This window comes from Felis catus, chromosome A2, assembly GCF_018350175.1.
Source record: "Felis catus isolate Fca126 chromosome A2, F.catus_Fca126_mat1.0, whole genome shotgun sequence".
NCBI lineage: Eukaryota > Metazoa > Chordata > Mammalia > Carnivora > Felidae > Felis > Felis catus.
This window is the reverse complement of record NC_058369.1, coordinates 139,413,686-139,437,243: the sequence shown is the minus strand read 5'-3', so window position 1 is coordinate 139,437,243 and position 23,558 is coordinate 139,413,686. Positions and strand designations below refer to the sequence as shown.

Sequence of the window (23,558 nt, the reverse complement as noted above, 5' to 3'; positions counted from 1 at the left end):
TTGGGCAAAGAAAGATAAAGGAAGTTTCCGAACGGATTTTCCGGGGCACCTGAGTGGCTCAGTAGGTAGAGCACCCGACTCTTGATTCTGGCTCAGGTCATGATCACACGGTCCTGGAATCAAGCCCCACACTTTTAGGGTTCTCTCTCTCCCTCTCTCTCTCTGCCCCTCCCCCACGGTTTCTGTATCTCTCAAAATAAATAAATAAACTTTAAAAAAAATTTAAAGACGACTTACAGTATCCTAGAGGTCTGGCTATTGTCAAGCTAAGGTTGCTTTTCACCTCTAGCAAAAACATTAACATTAAGATAGTTGTGAGTTCCTGGAGGAATGCCATTTTCTGCCTGTCTCAAGTATATGTTAATGGGCTGCAAACTGTAAGGAAATTGAATTTTATCTACATTTCCTTTTGCCTTTGTTCTCCTCATTATTCCTTCCCCTGAACAATTTTGACCCTTAAATTTATCTCTAAGGTTGTTGAGGGTGGAAGGTCTTACCTTCTGTAACTTCTTCCTGCTAAATAGGGGCCCAGAGATGTCCCTACTTAGGGGTCAACATTGGTCATATATATACGTTACCAAAGGCAGAAGCAGCTGAATCCAAGGTTGACAACATATAAGAACCCCCTCACATCTATATTAACTGGTTGTTGGTTGCTGTATAACCTTTTCTTTGGAAACCATTTTAAACTTACAGAAAAGGTTCAAGTACACAAGAAAGCCATTTCTTTTTCTTGAAACATTTGAGAGGATGGTGTCCTCTGTGGATATGCCCTCATCGCTGTTCTTAGGTTCTGACACCCATGCAGGTGTCCTACCTAATGCCCTTTTCATCATGGCCTTGTTCTGACATTCCACCCCAAGCCACTCACAATGCGGACATCCTCCTCACTTTATATGAACAAATACCTCATAATGCACAGCCACCACCCCAGATGACATCCTCTTCACCCTAAGTGGGTTCCAATACCTCACACCAGACGGCCCTCTTACATGAATGTTGCCCTCATCTGACTAGGGCTCTGCTTCCCCAGAGCATCAGTCAATGCTCTCCATACCTCACTTAGCATCTGACACTCTGCCTTGGCCAGTCCTCCATTGTGGGTGCTTTCCTCCTCAGGCTTGGAGCTGGCACCTGGCTCTGGGCCACTGTTGACCCATTCTACTGCCACAGGCGTTTGTTTTGCTTGGCTTCTCCTAATGGCTTTAAAACTGAAATATTCAGGAAGAAATCAAATGGAAGGGAAATGAAAGAAAGAAGAGAAGAAGAGCTCGAGTTCTTTGCCTATGCACGTAAATTGTGATGCATGTACACATCCCTATAATCATTTTTCTTCTTACTTTTTGACGTAAATGAGATCACGTTAAATATGTCGACATCATGTGCTTGTTGTCTCTAAATAGCAATGTCTCCGAGATCACCCCATGAATTCTGCCACATTTTTTAAAGTGGCTACATGGTATTTCACAGAAAGAATATACTATAACTTATTTTACACACACACACACACACACACACACACACACACAGTATGGTTACTCACTCTTCTATTCTTGGGCATTATGATTGATTCCAATTTTCCTTATTAAAACCCAAGCTTCAATTAACATCTTTTCACACCTATATTTTTAATCTCACTATAGAAATCTCATCACATTAAAACAGTAACAAATTTTACAGAAACTATAATGCACTAATAACTTCTTTGATTTATGGCTTCTCGAAGGCTGCTCAAGCATGAAATAACAAGCAAAATGTCCAATCTTTTCTGATAAAAATGAAACTATTCCTTTATCTGGTATGATTTGAAGGGCACAAAAAGGCTCACTGACCAAAATGATCCCCTTCACAAACTGACACATGGCCTGAAATTCTCATGCAATTATTCTTCTAAGGATTCTACCTATAAAGGTAATCTGAAAGGTAAATATCTTCCCTGAAAGGGCTTCCATGAATGTATGAGTTCTTATTATTACTGTACCAGGGTGAAGTTCATCAGCCAGTAAAACAGTATTTGAGAACAAGTACTGAGAGATGAAGTTGCCAAGGACAGAGTGAACCACAAATTAGACTTTACATGAAAGTTTGAGAAATCAAAGAGCAGACATCTGGCAAATTCCTGAGAACGAGGCTCAGCCTGAAGGGCAGGTCTTTTGAAAGAGGGCATTCCAGGCACTGAGGGGAGTGGGTGTGGCATGGCTGAGGCCTGGAGGAGGCTACAGGGAAGAGCGGTGCCCAAGGAGCATCTCAGGACTTGCTTCAAGCCAGGGCGCACCTGCTTCATGTTTCTCTTCGGGAACGGAGAAAGATGACCAGTGTGAAAACTGAGATGGCACCAAAAGTTGCACTTTGCGTTCACTGGTTAACTATAACTCGTTATTTTTGTAAATGATATTTCTTCTATCTTAACAGTTTTGCTACATAAAAATAAGAAACCGTGAAGTAAAGAAAAACCAAATCTAGTTGATTAACTACAAAACAGAATTACAATCCAGCATTCTTCGGCACTGTTACTTGAATGAAAACCTTACGTTACCAGTTTTGTTGGAGCAGTTGTAAGTGCTGTTTAGAAACATTAAGGCTGTGCCAATGTGAATATAATATATAAGAAATTGTGTTAAGTCACAGATAACAAGTACTGTGATATAATTCTGTTGAAGTGTGAAGGTAATACAGGATTTTTAGTTAAACGAAATCATGCCCTTGTCATGTCAATTTTGTGAAGTAACTCTAAATATGTTTAAAAATAAATCCTTCATTAAAAAATAGTTTATTTAGGGGCGCCTGGGTGGCGCAGTCAGTTGAGCGTCCGACTTCAGCCAGGTCACGATCTCGCGGTCCGTGAGTTCGAGCCCTGTGTCAGGCTCTGGGCTGATGGCTCAGAGCCTGGAGCCTGTTTCCGATTCTGTGTCTCCCTCTCTCTCTGCCCCTCCCCCATTCATGCTCTGTCTCTCTCTCTGTCCCAAAAATAAATAAACGTTGAAAAAAAAATAAAAAAAAATAGTTTATTTAAATTTTATGTCTTCTGGTTACAAGGATAATTACATAGAAAAATATCATTCATTAACTATGTTATCTTGTAAAATCCAACACCCTTCAAGGATAAGTTAACCTAGGTAACCAGACTATCACATGTATAGGGCAAATAAAAAAGGAACATTTTACTCTAAATTTCATCAGTTGATAAAAAGTGGGCGGCGGGGGGGGGGGGGGGGGGCAGGAATCAGTAAGTAACACAATAACCAAGACATGGGCAAGTGAGAGGCTAGGAAGAAACTGACCTGTGTGTCAGATTATAGGGACTGAAGCACACAGACTGGGGTTAGCAATGACAGACATCTAAAAAACAGAATGAGGTTTAAGCAGGTTAGACTGGGTTCTTCACCATCAAAGTGAGGGAGTCAGGTGTTCTTAGTGGGCTGGTAACAGATTTTGAAAGGAGTTGAACTCATACTACCCTCTTTGTGTGATCCCCTCCCCTTTGGTCCCAGGAGAGGCAAAGTCAGGATATATCCAGAGAACTGGTAAATGGTAAGTGAGGTTGAAGGCCTGGCTGTGCTGATGTTGAGGGTTGAGCCTACAGACTGAGGCTGGTACCCCTGAAGGATGGTACCCTTCAAGGATACCATCGGCTCCCTTGACTTTTCAGTGATCTTGTAAGTTTCAAAGTTAATTTGAGACTATAATTTGAGACTATCTATAAAGATAGACCTGGCTCTTCCATTTCTCAGACACACTAGGGATTCTGTATGGAAAACGCTGGGTTATATTGGGACTCTTTTGTCTTAAGGAGACTGAGTTTCCCAATTTATTCTTCTGGGTTGAGACCCAGCAAGTCCACGTGGTCTTTCAGAGTATAGCCATTTTACCAATATCCCTACTCTACCAAGGGAATACCCCTAAATCTTGGGGACAGCACCATTTCTAAAGGAGGCTTTATAGAACTTTTCCTCTACCCTCTAATGTGCAGTTTCTTTTATAAGAAATGGATTAATGGGGCGCCTGGGTGGCTCAGTCGGTTGAGCGTCCGACTTCAGCTCAGGTCACAATCTCACAGTCCTTGAGTTCGAGCCCCGCGTCGGGCTCTGGGCTGATGGCTCGGAGCCTGGAGCCTGTTTCCGATTCTGTGTCTCCCTCTCTCTCTGCCCCTCCCCCGTTCATGCTCTGTCTCTCTCTGTCTCAAAAATAAATGTCAAAAAAAAAATTAAAAACAAAAAAAGGAATGGATTAAGACCCATGGCAACTGATTTTAAGATTAGTATGAGAGATAAACAGCTCTTATATCCCTCAGGCTATCATGAGGGAGGCTCTCAGTTCCCTCCCAGATTTATATCCTCCCTTATGTCCTTTCGGGTATAGTCTTTAGAATTCAGAAGAGGTTTCCATTAGAACTGCTATCCTGGGGCCATCCTTGCATCAGGAATATGGGGGGTGGGGAGAAATGTTAAGATCCCCCACAGTGCTGAATAGTTTCTTAGCCTTTTAGGTAATCACTAGATCTTTTCTCCATTTCTTTAGTTAGAAAGAAAAAGCTTATTTCAAATTCAGGACATTCAACCATTATTTCCCAATCAAAATCAGATCTGAGTAGGAGTGTTCTTCAGGATTCTCTGGCATTAACAATCTAGAGTCCTGACCAATATCTATTAGTACATACATGGTGGTAAGTGCAGAACTTTCACCGGTGAAGGACATGTCATAATCGGGGCATGGTGCCTACTGAATTCTACTATGAATGCTTAATGATAAGAACTTGACCAAAATGACAAGCTGCTTCTTATAAACTTTTGAGAAAATAATTCTTCTTTTTAAATTTTTATTTATTTATTTAGAGAGAATTAGAGAGAGAGAGAGAGTGCAAGGTGCAGAGAGAGAGAGGGCGAGAATCCCAAGTAGGCTCCACATGGCCAAGCGCAGAGTCTGACGTGTGGGTGGAAGTCACAAACCTCAAGATCATGACCTGAGTCAAAATCAAGAGTTGGATGCTCAACCAACGGAGACACCCAGGTGTCCCTTGAGAAAATAATTCTGTCACTAAGTCTAACATTCTTCTCAGCATTCTGGAGAAGAAGCTGTCTTTAATCCACAAAAGATATCTCATGGCTAACAAGGGAGAGAAAATTTCTCCTCCACTGCACTGGATATGGATAGAGATGTTATGCTTGGCACACTGCCTCCAAGATATGGATAAGGGGAGGTCCAGAATGCAAAGGAGGAACAGGCATTAGTGAGAACTAAGGTATGTTCAGTAATTTTTCAGGAGTTGTGACATTGACCAAGTCATCAAGTGGCATGGCTTAACTGGGACTTTCCATATAACCTTGGAGGTATAGTATGAATCCTTCCAAGCCCAGAGGAAAAAGTGAGTCAGAGGAAATTAAAAAAAAAAAAAAAAAATTCATGAAACTTTCAACTTTGAACATTATAAAAAATATTTACCTTAAAAAAGATGATATATTGACTTTAGAAATTTTGTAGTTGTTTATTTACTTGTAGCAATGGTTTCAAGTTCTAAAATTTTGGAATCTCTCCACAGCCTGAAAGACTAAAATGACTGTTCTCAACATTCATGAATAGGATGGCATCCTTATGCAGTAGAGTTTAATAAGTCACCATGAGTCATTTCCTTTACCTGTACATGTTTGTACTTAGTCTTTTTTGTTTTTTGCCGCCAGATAGGAAATGCTCAATTAAAATGTATTGAATGAATAAATGAATGAATGAAATTATTACCCAACAAGTTCAGGCTCTATCATCCACTGTAAGATTTCCAAACAAGTTCTGTGCTAGAATAATGAGATCTGACAGATGTTTTAGATTTTTTTCTCAATTTCTATGGACAACTATTAAAATTTTCAAAAATATTCCCCAGGGTGAGAGACTAAATTCCAAGAAAAATACAGCCCAATGATGGAAAATATAATTTGTATGTGTAGCAGTAAAATAATTTCTCCTGTGGAGTTGACACTAAGTGGCTTGAAAAGTGGGCAACTACCTGAGTTACTTAACTCCAAACAGCTGCCACAGAAAGGAATGAATAACAACCTTTACTAAAAAGAAGTCCAGAAATATTTCTATCCTATTTTAAAAGTTCTGAAGGTAGCACTAATTTATACTACCAGCATCCCCCCCCTCAAAAAAAAGTGGAGAAAATCATTACTAAGAAGAGAGTTTAGAAGGACTGTAACACCAGACTTTGGAAAGAAGAAAAGAGACAGGAAGGAAGAACAGAGGAACTGATAACACAATCTTGTTATCACCAGGACCCAGGAGCTTTAGAAGGCAGGTCAATAAAAAGTGATTTTAAAAAGGTTACCAAAAAAAATATTCCTTGGAAATTGCTAGAGATAAATGTGTCTAGAATAATTCAAGATAAAGATAGCTTGCAGCCAGGCTCACAAGTAAGGGATTCCCACTGGACCTACCTAGCCAAGGAACTTCCCCATGTCAGGAAAGAGGCCCCTGTCTAGCTGAGCAAATTAATGTAAGCTGTATTAGCAATTGTTCAATTACCTCCCCCTCTGCTGATACAAACAGAGGGTTTCCAAAATAGCGAAAATTGAAAATTGTGTTATTATATAACGTTATTATATATTAAATGGAAGCTGTAACATTATTTCATATTAATGTATCATAGCTGGAGAACTCAAGCACTTTCACATATTAATCTATTCATGAATATGCTCTCTTTTTGACTCTATCATTCATTCATTCATTCATTCATTCATTCCACAAACTGAAGCAATATAAGGAGAGACCGATCTAGATTCTGGATACCACAGTATAAGATTTCCCAGACCACTGGCAGCAAGACCACCTGAGAATTTGTTAGATATCCCATGTGTAGCCTCCACCTCAGGTTTACTGAGTCAGAAATCCTGGAAGTCAGACCTAGCAATCTTATTTTAGTAAGCTCTCCAGGTAATTCTGAGGCACACTAAAGTTTAAAACCACTGTTACAGGTTCCAGAGGGTCTATATTTAATGTTCTCTTTATTCTTTACCATTGTAACTGTTCCTTTGGTAATTTTATTTTCAAAAAAGGAGCAGAATGTAAAAGTTTTGGAGCACTCCAATTAAGAAAATGGGATTCCTTACTAATCCAGTATTTTATTTTTTTAAGTGTTATTTAAATGTATAGCATTTTCACATAGATTGTTACAAAACGTTATTTTTACTTGACCTATGTTCACATACTAGGACCAAACATACACTAAAGAACTATCTGTGATAACTTAGCATGAATCTTAACGCTAGGAAACATAATTTTTTAATGATAATCTACAACATACAATCTTTCAAAGGTGTATGAATTTTAACATGTCTTGTAATCTACCCTAATGTAGTCCAAATACGGTGAGAAACTTCTATATATCTGGCAAAGTTTAACATTTATCTGGCCAACAGCTGCTTGCTATGTAATTGCTTAAAATTAGGAAATTGAAAAGTGGTGTGATAAATCTACTTAAGGCCAAATATTAATTAGGATTAAATAAATATAGTTCCTTAGATCTCTGTGGTATCTAATCTATATAAACATCTTGCAGCGATGACTCATAAATGATTAAACAAAGACCAGACAGATTAGAGGAATTTGCATCATATGCCAGGACTTAATTTTCTACTCAATTTACTTTTACAAATGTTGATGGCATAAAAACATGTCAATAGGACTTAGATTTTAAATCAAGCCTTCTTTCTTATACTTAAACATGAACAAGCAATTACCATGAATGGAAGGAGTAGAAGAGTTATTATAATTTACCGATTCATGCACGTTTGGGGATAAAAGATCATAACTAAAAGCCATAGAAACTTCTCCTTTAATCTACTCTGAAACCACATAAACATATCCCAAACTGGGATGTGTTCTTTCTTTGTTATCTCTATAGAAATTAGAGATGTAATTATTCTGCTAAAAGAAAACAATAGAGGCTGTTCTCTACAGATTAACTGAACTGTTCTCCTTTCAAAAGAGAATGAACTCTAGCATGTCAATAGAGACTCACTTAGAAAATGGTGCACTGGGGTGGGGAATCCTTTGATCTACAGGTCAGCAACACTGTCACTGGATGTGGAGAAGAATTTGGGCTCCAGGGGTGGGTGACTGTTCTGAAGCACATTTGGAGGGCATATCAAGGCTACAGGTTACCTGCATAATTGTTCCGACTTTTTAAAAAAACTATACTTTCTGGTAAATGATGTAGAAAATGTGACTGAGCTGGCAGTGATTCAGACAATCAACTATGAGAAATTGATTCTCACTGAACTGGGATAATGATCCCAGATTGTGGAGATTGTGAAATGAATGTGAAGTGAGTACAATGTGTCATAGCAGAGAAGAAAATCAAGTTGTGTGGTGCTTTAAGTGCCCTCAGTGGTATCCTGGCCAGGTGAAGTCCGGGTGAAATGCAAATGTACCATGATATGACCATTTTTCTAAGAGAGTATTATCTATTTCCACATTGTAATTTATTACCTACCCTTTAAGGATAAAGATGACTAATACAGTATTTCTGACCTTATTAGTCAGTAAAGACGTTCACCTGCTACAGGCATGTTGAAACAAGTCCAGATATAGGCCCCTCAGATCCATAACACATTAGACCTTTACAGAGTGAGAAAATACAAAGGGACAGAAGTCGTTCTGTGATGGTAAGCCAACTTGTTGATCCCCTGGAGAATAAAAGTAATTTAAATAGGTTTATGTTATATTAAATAAACATTTAAGCTCCCTTTTCTCCAACGCAATTACAAAACAAATGCGTTTAGTGTAGATAAGCTTGAAGATACAGAGGAGCAAAGAGATGCAATAAAAGGCATCTGCAATTCCGCTTTTTAGACGTGGCCGCTCCTAATACGTTCCTTAAAATGTGTCTACAGGCAGGGGTGCATGAGTGGCTCAGTTGGTTGATTTCAGCTCAGGTCATGATCTCACCATCGTGAGACTGAGCCCTGCATCGCGCTCTGTACCGAGGATGGATGCTGCTTGGGATTCTCTCTCTCCCTTTCTCTCTCTGCCCTGCCTCCACTCATGTGCCCGTTTGTGCATGCACAATTTCTCTCTCTCTCAAAATAAATTAATTTAAAAAAAAAGACACTTGCATAAAACAGAAAGAGATCATATCAAACACAAGGGCTTGGGAGTCAGCATTTTTTAATATCTACACAAAAACTCAAAAATCTAACAGCTTTATGCCTAGGTTATCAGTCACATCCCCGAAACAAAGCAATCAGATGTGGCAGGGGATTCTCAGGCAAGAGCAGTGGAAGTCAAAACTCAGGCTCAAGTTTCCAGGCTTCTGCTTGATTTGTGATTCTGGGCAAGTAAGTGACTTCATCTCTGTTTTTCCACTTGTAAAATGAAAACACTGTCTTCTCAGCTTTGTTTTTTCATGCCATAAACACTTACTGACCACATCCCACACGCTGTGTCCCTGTGTTATGTGTCCCTAAGAGGGGGAACAGGGATAGTATGTGAAAGTGAGGGATCCTCACTGGCCTGGGGGCAGGAGGAATCAGGAAGGCTTCGCTTTTGGAAGGAATCATGGGGGTTACTATTCAGGCAAAACAGTGAGGAAGAATTAGAATCAGAGAGCCCTGCTGTTAAAAGGCTAGTATGGCAACAGGCAAAGGATAAGAAAATTATGGGGGATGGATGTATGGGCTGGAACCAGATCGTGAGAGTCACTGTATGCTACACTAAAGAGTCCATCTTCCATTCTGTAGGTGATGGGGAGCAAATAAAGAGATTTAAACAGGAAAGTAATATCAGCACAGCTGTCCTTTACAAAGATAGCAGTGTGATGGATATACACCTGGTATAAAACAAGTTTCTGAATATTGCAGAAGATTTGTCTGACTTTCATATCTTTATTGAGCACTTTGTATGTACCAGGTACCATTCTAAGTGTTTTGTATATATGAACTCATTTAATCACTGATGCCCCCTTTGAGGTGGGTACTATTATTATCTCTTTTTGCAGATGGGAAAACTGAAAAGAAGCAAAGTCTATGGAGTCCAGATTTGAAACCAAGCATTTAGATAGTCCAACCCCAGAGCTTGTCCCCCATCAGACATACTAGCATAAGAACCCCCACTGAAATGTGCTTCCTTAGAATATGGCCAGTTCCATAATCTTTATGTCACTGAGAACTCCCTGCAAAGTCATGTGACAGTGTTGATTAGTCCTATCTTCTTGAAACTCTCACTTGGATCCTATAAAACCTCCCCTTCCTCATACTTGTCTCTCTCTCTCTTTTTTTTTTAAACCTTATTTATTTATTTCGAGGGGGGGGGAGGGGCAAACAGAGAGGGAGAGAGAGACTCCCAAGCAGGCCCCACGCTGTCGGCACAGTATGATGTGGGGTTTGATCTCACGAATGAGGAGATCATGACCTGAGGCGAAATCAAGAGTCGGATGCTTAACTCACTGAGTCACCGAGGCACCCCTACTCATATTTGTCTTCTTTTGGTCTCTCTCACTGGTCCTTCTTCTTCAGTTTATTAACTAAAATGTTGATATAATACCCTGCCTCATATTCCTTAATACAAATAAGTCAATAACTAAAAATATAAGTCTTTGTCAGTCAAAATATGGTGCAAATTTTATTACCCAGAATTTTGGACAACCCAAGAATACCAGCTAAATCAGAATTAGTTCTAAGAATTTTGTCTCAACACATCCCTAGTTTTCTGTCCCAAAGGCAGGAAGAATATGCAAGATTTCTCAATCACACAGGTTAACAAAGCTGCCCCCTTTACCTAGAATAATCTTTTACCCATGTTGGCTTAGTTCCTACTTACGTTTTATCTCAATTTAAAATACCTTTCTTTGGGAAAGAAACCCTTGAACCCCTGAAGCTATGTAGGAGTCCCTAGACCTTGTGTCACCACAATCTACTACTGGACATTTATCATACTTTGTAATTGTTGCTGTCACCATGCTTGTTGTGATTGCTTTCATTCTTCACTGCATCCCCGGAGCCTGGCACAGGACCGGCTCGTGTTGTATACTAATATAAGTATTAGTTAATTAAACTAAATGATCTCAAAACATTCAGGTAGGAGGCAAGAAATCAACCACTTCATATTCTAACACAGATCAACTGAAGCTAAAAGTCTTCTCAAGGATATGGGAGGGTATTATATGCATAAATGTAACTGATCTTCAAGAACAAACTTCTGGGGTTTTGAAAAAGAAAGACTATATGTTACCTATACAAAATTACTACAAGCAGCTCTTCCTTCCTAGGGATGCTCATTAAAACATGAGAGGACAGGAACCACACGTATAAAAAGCTACATTAGTCATTCCCAGTGTAGAGGTAATCTAGGTTAGCACATGCCAACTTCTGGATTTGCTCTGATGCTCATTCTGGGTGACTCTGCTATTGCTTCCATTTCCAGGAAGCAGAGGGCTTCAAAGTAAAGCCTTTGCCGTTTTACAGTTAATTAAGATTTATAGCTGCTTCTCATATACTAGAATTTGCTCTGAACCCACACCACGATGTTTTTGTGTATCCCTATTAGTTGCAAGAAAGATTTGGGTTTGGTTCCCTAAAATTATGTTATGCTATTCCTCCCAGGTGAAATTAATTCTGTGTCCCAATGAGGCTGAAAGAAGTAGGGTAAAAATGACTGACTATTTATTGGGATCTCTGTGTGAAGCTCTACTTTAGGCACGGAGATACAATGAAAAACATAAAGCTTTGCTCTAGTAGAAGCCTCGTTCTCTGTTTCCCCCACCCTTAGTTACTTGGTTACATTATTAGAAAAATATTCACAAACTATTACTGAAATGAAAGTAGATCACAGAGCAGTATATATAGTAAGAGGTCATACAATGTCAGAAGGGGAAATTAGGAAAGACAAATAGATATTAAAAATAAGAAACAATTCAGGGCACCCGGGTGGTTCAGTCAGTTGGGCGTCCAACTGTTGATTTCGGCTCAGGTCATGATTTCATGGTTCATGGGTTCCAGCCCTGCACTGGGCTCTGACAGTGTGGAACCCACTTGGGATTCTCTCTCTCCCTTTCTACCTCTGCCATTGCCCCACTTGTGCTCACTCTCTCTCAAAATAAATAAACTTAAAAAATAAATAAAAGACAATTCTTACTGAATATCAGGAAGAGACTTCTCCCCCTCCTTTCCTTAGAGCGTTAACTTTAGAAGATATCACCGTAAGAAGTACTTTAGCCTCTCCTTGAAATATACATAAATTCTTCTGAAAACTTGGTAAGTCTTTTGTCAGCTTTATGATCTGGGAATGCCTTTCTCAAAAATCTGGGAGCCATATTTGATGAAGTGTAAACGTCCAGGAAGATAACACCTCTATACTTAATTTCTATGGGAAGGTAGGAGCCTAATTTTGGTGGATGCCTGGTTCCAAGTTGGAAAGCTACCTCCTATCATAGGGATATGAGGTTTACTTTTCCTCCTGAGACAGCCAATAATAAACTAACACATGTAGTCACTCCAATTACCAGATAAAATCAGGATGAACTACATGTGACCAAACTTGCTATCAAGTCTTTACTTGAAGACTAGTCATTGATTGTCTTGAAAACATGCATGTAATGGGTTGTATCTGCTTGGCTATATAAGGGGATGAGATGCCTTTTTGTTTCTGCAACCTCCTAGTAGACTGTCTTGATGTGTATCACATTCTGGTTTAATGCTTATTCAATAATAAAACTGTTTTCTTTCTCTACTATCTTTATAAAAAGGATTTCTGGGTTGGGAGATTTTGTTTTTAATTATATTTCCCCAACAGGGGACATTAATAGCAGTTATATCTGGAAGATGAAATCCCACCTATCTAAAATATATATTTATTTAAATTAAATTTAAATACTTGTGTATTTATACAAATATATTTATAAATATAAGTATTTTTAAATATATTTGTTATATTTACATTGTGTGTGTGTGTGTGTGTGTGTGTGTAGTTTAGAGAGAGATTGCAAGAGGGGTAGAGAGAGAGAGAGAGAGAGAGAGAGAGAGAATCTTAAGCAGACTCCATGCTCAGCTCAGAGCCCAGAGCCTGGGCTCTATCCCCAGACCCTGGAATCATGACCTGAGCTGAAATCAAAAGTTGAATGCTCAACCAACTGAGCCACACAGTTGTACTTTAAATATTTATGTATAAGTCAATGTATATTTATATATAAAAATTACATATATATGCTATTTTCTTAATTGATCATGTATTACTTCATAATGAGAAATAAATGCAGTGGTTTTCATTTTGGGGGAAAATACCAAATTGGCACTTAGGATACTCATTAAGGTAATGGCTCAGATTTCTACACTTCACAGATCTCATCATGGGGGGAAACTGATCAGAAAGGCATCTAGAGTCAAATCACACTTGGTGTCCTCAGCCTGGGTAAGGTCCCCTCTTTATCCCATTTGTCAAAAAGAGTTATTCTGTTAAATTAGAGAACCCAACAGCATCCCCTAAGGGAATAAAGTTTAGCCCGTATAGACAAGATTCTGATTTTAAGTCCAAAGTTGCCGCTCCTTGTCTAGACCACCAATCACCACCCTGGCCATGGCGGCTGCTTGACTGAACTGGATGCCTGGTCTACCACACTGTCTGCCTTGGAACCCCTGGGGTTTTCCTCTTCTCATTTCTTGCTCTTTGTGAAGGAGCCCCGCAATGGAGTTGCGTGGGCTCTTTGTTTCCAGCCTGCAGGCATTTAAGAAGCAGGGAGGCTCTGGGTAGGGAGTGGCCCAGCAAAGCAGCCAGGAGCATCACAGGGAACCCGGAACCTGCTCTCACTGATACCGCTCTGCACCCAGCTTCTGCTGCCAGGTTTCTTTACAGTCACAATTGCTTCTCAGGGGCTTCCTATTGCCTCTTTTTAGGTTCTGGCTTCCATTTGCCCCACCTTCCTTAGGTTATCAGACACTGTTTTGAACCCTAACTCTACGTTGGTTTCAAGTTCCCTTCCCTTTTCATGGAATCTTAGGCTTATACAGTTTGAGGAATGAATCCGAATAGCTGTTAAAAGTGTCTCAGAATTGGGGTGCCAGGGTGGCTCAGTCGGTTGAGCATCCAGCTCTGGCTCAGGTCATGATCTCACAGTTCGTGGGTTCAAGTCCCGTGTCAGGCTCTGCCCTGACAGCTCAAAGCCTGGAGCCTGCTTTGGATTCTGTGTCTCCCTCTCTCTGCCCTTTTTCCCACTTGTGCTGTCTCTCTCAAAAATAAATAAACATTTAAGAAAAAAAAATGTCCCAGAATATTCTGTAACAGTTAAGAAGTTCCTTGCACAGTCTACAACACTTTGCAGGCTGGCGTGTCAGAGGCCACAAAGGACCTCTAAAATTCTCTGCATTTCAGCCAGGAGAAGTCCCAGTCCTGGCCTCGTTCCGGGGTCTCTTACTTGAACAAAACACAGTGCATGGTTAAAGCAGAAACTTGGTATTCATAGGTAGCAGGAAAGAGAGACAGCCATACAGATACATATATATATTCAATGGAAAAGGAAATAAAATCAGTGAGTTCTAAACATATCTGAATAGATTTCAAAATAATTTCTGTAATTCTGTGCTTCAGTCATAAAGATATAGTTCATTTAATATAAAATCCTTCTGAGTATATGAAATGAGTCATTTACATATTTTTTATCTTTTTGTTCTTTGAAAATCCTTGGTTTAAACAGTTGGAATTACCACAGACAAAAAATAGGAAACTATGTAAGTCTTGCACTTTGCCTTTACTGATTCATAAAATAGGAGGATGACATAGGTCAAGTTAAAATACTTGTAATGGTATTTTGCCTAAAAGTTGAAAACATTTAAGTGAACTTTGTGTGATAGCACAAACTATAGCTTAATCTCAGATTTTTTTTAATAACGATGTAATTCTCTCTTTTTAAAATATTTTTTAAGTTTGTTTTTTTTTTTTTTTGAGAGAGAGAGAGTATGAGCAGGAGTGGGGCAGAGAGAGAGGGGGAGAGAGAAAATCTCACACAGACTCCATGCTGTCAGTGCAGAGCGCGATGCAGGGCTCGAACCCATGAACCGTGAGATCATGACCTGAGCCAAAACCAAGAGTCAGATGCTTAACAGACTGAGCCACCCAGGCACCCCAATACTCTCTTTCAAGACTCTAGATACTGTTAGCAGGGAGCAGTTATGAGTCTGCACCACAGAATCTATGCAATTTCAACTGCAGTCACTAGGGAATACTCATTAGTATACGGTTGTACTATTAGATAAATTTAGCAATGATTATTTCATTGTGACACTATTCTGCATCCATGTCTATTTTTTCAATTGTATACTAAGTGATAGTTACATATAAATTAATTCTGAATTTTAGATCATTTAACTGAACTCTATTAATTTTTTGGAGTGAGGAATACTCTACTTACACATTTAGTATAGGGAAAGTTTGCCTAGCATATAAATCTTACACTTTTAAAAATATGCAGATGATAGGAAACACCTGTCTGTAACACACATTCAAGCCAATCAACTCCGAAATCCTCTTGTGACATTATCAGATACACCCAGACTTGTTTAATCTGTTTAGGTTCAAGTTAAGACACTGTCAAATCATCATCACTTGGATTTGTAGTATACTTGCTCAGAGAGATTTCCTATGACAATGGGAAACATGTATTCGATCCATGTACAATTAAGCATGACATTATTAAAAACTTTTTACTGGTAAGAAAACTGAAATACAGAGCAGGGAAGCAGCCTGACCTGTCTACCTGTCAGTGATGTCCAGAAAGCCTGATGCTACGGTTGGATGTCTGTGACACCCTCTGCCTCAACTCAGCCAAGCAGAGACCCTACATTCTGACTGTTGAAAACACAAGACTGTGGTTCTTGTCCAGACACCCTTCCCTTCTTAGCTAAAACTAAAATAAGTTGAAGACATTGATTTCAACAACGTTATATATATATATATATAAAAAAGCACAATCCAAACAGTACACACTAAGATGTGAAAGTCTCCTGGCTCCTATGGCCTTCCATAGTCCCATTCCTCAAGGGTCACCATGGATGTGTCTCTTTCCAGACCTTCTATTCGTGTATAAACATATAATTTTTTATAGAAATGCTATAATGCTATGCATGGAGTTCTGGAACTTGCTTTTTCATTCCTAAGTTGGAAATGAGACATGAACAGTCTGTTTAATATAAGAAGTGATGAAACAAAAAAGAAAATATAGTATGTTAAAAAGATATTTCAGATTCTAGAAGTAAAGAACGGCCTGGACGAGCCAGAAATCAGCCGCTACTGTACACGGATTCAAATTTCCCTTCAGGTTACATTTGGCCTACTTTCGTCTAGGTTAAGAGAAGAAAATGCTAAAACCCTACTATGTCTAAAAATAAATGCCAAACATCTAACCACATTATACACCACCTTATATTATGGCTCTTTTGTTTTCCATAAGTAGTATCTTCTAGTCTACATATTTCTTGGAATGGAAATGCTATTTAGACAGAATATTATATTTAAGGAAACAAGAAATTCAGTGTTTAAAGCCTCTTTCACTGTGGTGTATTCAGCCAAGTGTCTAATAGTGACTCTTGTGTGGCCTTTCTTGCTTTTATCCAATGCAACTCTTCAGCTAAAGCTTTAAAGGTGTCTAGGTTTAAGAACCCTTGAGATGTATCAATATAAAATTTTCAATTTCAAGTTCCTTTAAAGTATGATAAAAGGAAACAACAGAATATTCTTTAAAGTCCAGGAAATAAAGATTATATTTCAATTGTGACTACTTCTAAGAATGAAATCCATCCATTTCTGGTGATCTTACTGCTTCAAGTTGCAAAGGTCTAAGAACACAAACAGAAGGAAAATGTGTTTTCTTTGAGAATAGCTGACACACTATTTCCTTAGTCAGGTGTATAACATAGTGATCCACAACTATATACATTACGCTATGCTCACCACAAGTGTGTAGCTACCATCTGTCACCATATAACGCTATTACAAATCGTTGATTGTATTCCCCACGCTGCATCTTTCAACCCTGTGACTTATTCATCCATAACTGGAAGCCTGTTTCTCCCACTCCCCTTCCCCATTTTGCCCATCCTCCTACCCCTCTCCTCTCTGGCAACCATTAGTTTGTTCACAAACAGAAGCAAAATCTTAACATCTCATGTAATTGAGGGCTGTGTGTTCACGATATCAAAAGAAAAAAGAAAACCAAATGACTCATTTATTTTCACTGAACTCTCTTTTTTTTAGGCATTGTCATAGAAAACTTGAGGTTAATAGAAAAAAAGGAAATTCATTTTCTGAAATCCTTAAATACAGCCACTATGGAAAGAAGAAGATTTTAGTGCTGACGTTCCCAGATTTACCATTCACTCTTTTATAGCACAGTGGCAAACAAACCTTGCTCACCTTCTTATAATAACTTTAAAAATGGGACTGTCGGCTGTATTTACCAACCCTGTCATTTCCCAGCATAATTATAGCATACATCCTGAATGGAAAAGTTGTTTTTAATCTACGTAAAAAAAAAACACAACTGCAAGAGGACTACCTTCTCCTCCCCTCCCACCCTCTATTTCTCTACCCATCTGATAGCCAACAGGGATTTGTATTGTGTCTTCACATAATTGTGTAATCCTTCATAAACAACCTTAGCTGTAATGATTCCATTTCGATAATGTTTGATACTTGCCGTATGGCAATTTTTAAATGGCTTACAGTAAAGCTAGGCACTCTCTTACTGGCATGTTACAATTTTCTTAGTAATTTTTACTAATAGAATTCTATATGTACAAATGTTCAAGGGCAAGTCCTTCCTTCTGAGATTGCACCTAACCTGACAAATTTAAGTGACAAAACAGATGGAACAGAAACATATAAGCTATTATGAACAAAACTAGGACCAAAATGTAGTCAGAACCAATTTACCCAGGCCATTCATAAGATTAGTTACATTTAAGAATCTTAAAACTAACTTATACTGAAATTTTACACAGTATGGTTTTTCAGATTCCAGGTAGAATAATAAGGATAGAAAGGGAAAACACTACCAAGTTTGAACTACTTGTATTTAAAATAAAAAGACATAATAAACTTTACGGTGAAAAATCTACATTTTAAATGCTTGGCTTCAGTGTGCTCTACTTGGGAGAGACATGTTCTTTTGGATAATGGCTTTGATTTGTGTTTGTTTTCGTTGTGACACCCCAAGAATTCATAGAGCATAATTAATCCACACTCAGTTTGAGCTAAGCAGTTGTAAAATGTCCTCATCCACAGCTCTTTCTAGTCTCTTTCTAGGATCTTCAAATATTCTAGGAACAGATAATTTTTCAAACCAATGAGAAGCACCAATGCAAGTACAGCAATCCATTCTTTAAAACTCTAATTAAAGTTTATAGCCTCACCTCAACTCTGGAATATCCCCTCTTGAGACCTACCATCCTCCTCCATTCCCCACCACCCCCCCCCCAAGCAAATAACACTACTTAAGGAGTCCACCTGTTTGATCCTTTAGGAGCTAAAGCCAACAGGACTTAAGTTATAGGTAGGATAATGGCCTTGATTATAAATCAAAAAATTGTGCATTGTTTATGCATAGACCCATCAATGAAATCCTGGCCGCTCTATAAGCACCATGTCTATACACAATTAGCCTGTTAAAATGAAGAGCTTCCTCCTGAGATAATAGGACATGCCCAGTAACATCTGCCTAAACCCACTGGTAAAACTGCTGTCTTCTTTTGACCTGGTGAGGCACATCCAGCTGCTCAAAGACCCTGGGCTGATGAAAAATGCCCACCATTACCACTCTATACAGAGGCCCTTGCCTGGGTGAGAACTGTAACCCCCTTGCTTTCCAGGCTGTCGGTCCTCCATTTTCTAATTCCAGGTTTGGGGAGAATGGAGGATGCCCAGATAGTGACTCCAGAAAATAATTTCCAAGAGAACCAGAGAGCTGCCCATTGTGATGCCCTCTCCCATGGCTATGGAAGTACCCCAAGCATTTATAATCTTAACTAACATGTTTTGTATAATAGAAGGGGGCCAAAAATCAGTTGTAACTTTTGTAAAGTGCCAGGATTTTGATTTTGTAGAAAAAGAAATACAAAATGGGTTACAGGTGTCAGATACAAGGTTACAAAATGTATATAATGTGAATATATATTATATTTACATAACTGTTATTTATATTATATATAAAAATATACGAAATTTACTTCAGGGGTAATCAAACAGAACAAATTAAAACAAAGTGTCATTTTTAACCTATCAAATAGTGAAGATTTTCAAAATGACAATCATTAAATCCTGGGTAGTATTAGTAGGGCTATCACTTACTTACACTACAAATAGTGTAATCTTTCTGGAATGCAATTAAACCATAGTATCAAGAGGGTTGACAGCATTTACTTTTTTCTGCTTAGTAACTGCCTATCAAGAATTCTCTAATAAAGAAATGATAAAAAGAAAATGTATGAAAAGTACAAGTGATACAAACTATCCGTCTATTCATCCATTTGTCATTGTTTATAGTAGCTTAAATATCCAAATATAATAGATGGTCAAAAATATGATAACATTTATATATAACGGAATGTTAGGTATACATTAAGTACCATGATCATTAGGAATCATCACTGAAATGAAGAAATGTTCAAAAATAATTTCTAGGGTACATTGGATGTATAAGTCTAGGTATAAAATACACAAAAATAATATAATAAAAACTGGTCTGAAAGGAATGTACCTTTTTTTTTTTTAAGTGAATATCCCTGGAGTGAGTAAAGACTGATTTTTATATTCTTTTTTTGGTGCTTTAATGTATTTGCTAAATTTTCCACAGTGAAAGCAGGAATAAAAAAAGAAAAGAAATGCATGCCTATCTAGTAAATCCATTGTGCTGCTGCCCTTCATCTATAAAATAATGTCCAAGTTGGCCAGGCTCACATTAAAGTCCTTGTAATGCTATCACATCTTATCACCCAATCGTATTTCTAAAGACTGTGCAATTCGAGCACCCAGTTCTGTCTCAGATGGTCACCAGGCCTGTCGTGGGCCATCTAGATTCTACTCAGGCTCTTGTCATCAGGCCTAGAACTTCTCTCCTCTAGAGTTTCTGGTCATAACTCATGATTGTAACCATTTTAAGCCAACTTCAGATATTCATGATGGTCTAAACCAAGCCTGGCAATCATACAAAATTCATTTTAGACCCTGATTCCAATTCATTCAGCACAATAATTTAAAAGGAAGCCCCTTCTGAGAGCAAGAATCCCATCAATATTTATTAAATGAATGAAAACAATCACTACTGTAATCATAATAGCAATGGCAACTAACATTTATTGAGAGCTTTGTATTTATAAAGAGGCACTGTGTCAACTTCATTGATTTTACTTAATGCTCTGAACAATCCTCCATTTCACAGATGAAAAAAACTGAGCCTCAGGTAGGTTATGTATGTTTCCCAAGGAAGTATATAACTGGTGTCGACTTGGGATTCAAATCCAGCTGTGTCTGATACAAATATGCTCTATGCTACCAAATTTTCTACCAGAAGGTCTACCAGAAATCATTTTGCCTATGATACATTTTTATTAATTAATCCATGAAGCTAAGTAAAAATGATGTGTTGAATTACAAAGTTTTCTTTTACATACGAAAACAGATACAAAAACAACAGAATTTTCTGTTGAATCTCTTTACATAATGAAATGTTTACCTGTATAGGACCAGCCAATCTCTTCAACAAGTTTCCTTTGTTGTCTGTAGTATCCATAAGCCCAATCTACAACCAAGAAAAATCAGTTGATCAATGTGTAGAAAAATATGTGGTCCAAATGAAAATATATCAGATGCCCAAATCTTTTATCCCATAGATGGTCCTCAATTAATCCTTCCCATGGCACCTTCCCAATGATTCCTCTCAATTCTGACCTCCATAATGATAGTCTCTGTTGTTCCTGTTCTAGTAGTTAGTATAAATTTTAGGGGGCACATTTAAAAAATGCCGAAGTTCAGGCAGCAACAAAGCAAACATTCTGGGTAAAGCAGGAGCAACCTAGAGGTGTTCATCCCAAAGAAAGATGGATCAGAGAGAATAGTTTGTCCTATCTCCAAATTTTTCTTACTATTCCCTTAGTCTAATATCTAAGATACTGTTGATTAGAGATACTTTCAGGTTTACAAACCAAGTCTGGTCCATCAATGCATCTGGGAGACCCAGAGGTTATCATGTTTTCAAAATTTGCTGCCTTTCTGCCGAAAAATGAAATTAGCTGCCTTGAGTAAATGAGAATTTAAATGTATGTATGTTGGCTGGAAAAAAGGCTGTGTTTGACCCTGTCCATGACTTTGTCTCTTGGAAAAACCTAGATGCCTGAGTGAGGTAATACAGTAGGAAGTTTAGGCATCATAAAAGTGGATGCCTCATGACTCAGAGAGAGTAATTATAGATCAAGAACATGTGGCAAGAGGTATAGAAAAGAAAATGGGTGGAAGCCAAGGTGTCACTCTGCATAATTCATAATTTTGCCAGGAGCCATGCTTGCACTCAAAAAAATATATATATGCTATATATATATATATATATGCACACATACCATACATATAGGTATGCTATAATCTTTCTCACCATTTGAGAAAAGAACCCTATTTCTTCTTTTTCTTGCTACACAGTTGTTTTCTCTTTATTGACAATTCTCAATTTCAGGAATGCAAATATCTAAGGGCACTGAAGAAATTATTTTCCTCTTGTCCATGTTATATACTCTCTGATTAATACACCATGGTAATTAATAACTACTTAGACTAGTTCATAAAAGGTAAAAATCAGGTTTGCTAGCAGAAATACATATTCTGAATCTATAGATTATTTAAAACCCAAACTTACTTTTAAGAAATAAGGGTTTTGTATTTGTTTTAAAACTTTTATTGTTCATAAACATAGGTGAATATTCTATTGGCCACATAGCACATTTCAGCACACATTTATTTTTATAGCAGTTATATTGAAGTATAACTTATACATCACACAATGCACCCATTGTATACAATTTTGTGGTTTTCAGTGTATTCAGAGTTGTGCAACCATCACCACGATTTTAGAACATCTTCATCATCCCCATTAGAACCTCTATAACCTTCGGCTGACACCCCCAATTCCACCCTCGTATCCCACAGGTCTAGGCAACCACTATCTAATTTGTTTCTACGGATTTAGATATTCTAGACATTTCATATAAACAAAACCACACAATACAGCCTTTTGTGACTGGCTTCTTTTTGTGTGTTTGTTTGTTTATTTATTTGAAACGGAGGAGGGGCAGGGGGCGGAGAGAGAGAGGTGGCAGGGCGGGGGCAGGGGGGTGGTCATGGAATGTCAATCGGGCTCCACACTCAGCGCAGAGAGAGCCCAACGCGGGGCTCATTCCAGGAATCTGGGATCATGCATGACCTGAGCCGTAATCAAGAGTCAGTGGCTCAACAGACAGAACCACCCAGGCACCCTGTGACTAGCTTCTTAAATTTAGCATAATTAATGTTTTCAAGGTTCATCCGTGTTGTAGCATTTATCAGTACTTCATTCTTTCTTATTGCCTAATAGTACTCCATTGTGTGGTGACCCAGATGGCCTTAAAGTTCCCTTCAGCTTGATTAAACTTTGGACAGGCTTCTTCCTGACTCTAGGCCCCGATCCTATTTTTCTTAGAGCATTTAGTTTAGAAAACTTTGTAACTGTAAATTCCTTCTCTGCCCCTTTGAGATGTAAATCTTTTTTTAATAGCCACATGCCAATTTTACAACCAAGAATGTACTACTCAAGGACATGGAACCATCTCTTTTGTTTTTTGGGTTTTTTTTTTTTATTGTTTTTTTAGTTTTGAAAGAAAAGAGTGAAGGAGGGGCAGAGAGAGAGACAGGTGAGAGAGGATCCCAAACTGGCTCTTCATTGTCAGGGCAGAGATCCATCTCATGAACCGTGAGATCATGACCTGAGCCAAAATCAAGATGCTAACCAACTGAGCCACAAAGGCGCCCTGGGAACCATCTCTCTGAAAGGAAATAGGGCCTTATCACCCAGTTTCTATGAAAGGGTAGGAGCTTAACTTTGGTGAGGTGCCTTGCTACAAGGTGCAAAAACTACCTCCTGTCATGAAGATATGAGTTTATTTTTCCTTTGGATAAAGCCAGCTGGCAAGCAAAATGGCTGATGGCTTCCTGCTAATATCCTGCTCTGCTGTTCCACTGGGGGCTCAACATCAGCCATTAAAAAACCTTTTTCCTTCTATTTCATAAAGTTGGGTTCTGACTTGGTTCTGGCTTCTCTCTCCACTGCAAGAGCCTTGATTAAAGTCTCCCTTGCTTGTTTAACTTTGTCCTGTAAAATTTTTGTTTTGACAATGGATATACCCCATTTTATTTATCCATTCATCAACTGAAGGATACTTGGGTTGTTTATTCTTTTGGGCCATTATAAATAGAAGTATTAATATTCATGCATATGTTTGTTTTACCACTTAAAAAGTAAATATTAGGTTCATAATTTATTTTTCAAATACAGTTGTCCAATAAAATTG

General features: G+C 38.3%; 1 protein-coding gene across 5 annotated transcripts in view; it reads right to left on the bottom strand.

The window, feature by feature from the left end:
* The window catches only part of PTPRZ1 (protein tyrosine phosphatase receptor type Z1), a 186,839-nt gene that overhangs the window by 110,402 nt on the left and 52,879 nt on the right, over window positions 1–23,558 (bottom strand). For 4 of the 5 annotated variants that reach the window (XM_023250521.2, XM_023250522.2, XM_045052659.1 and 1 more), the window contains exon 2: window positions 20,702–20,767. The exons of the other annotated variant lie outside the window; for it this stretch is intronic. In XM_023250521.2, coding sequence (XP_023106289.2) covers window positions 20,702–20,767 — 66 coding nt within the window. The remainder of the gene's footprint in view (window positions 1–20,701; window positions 20,768–23,558) is intronic. 5 annotated transcript variants of the gene reach the window in all.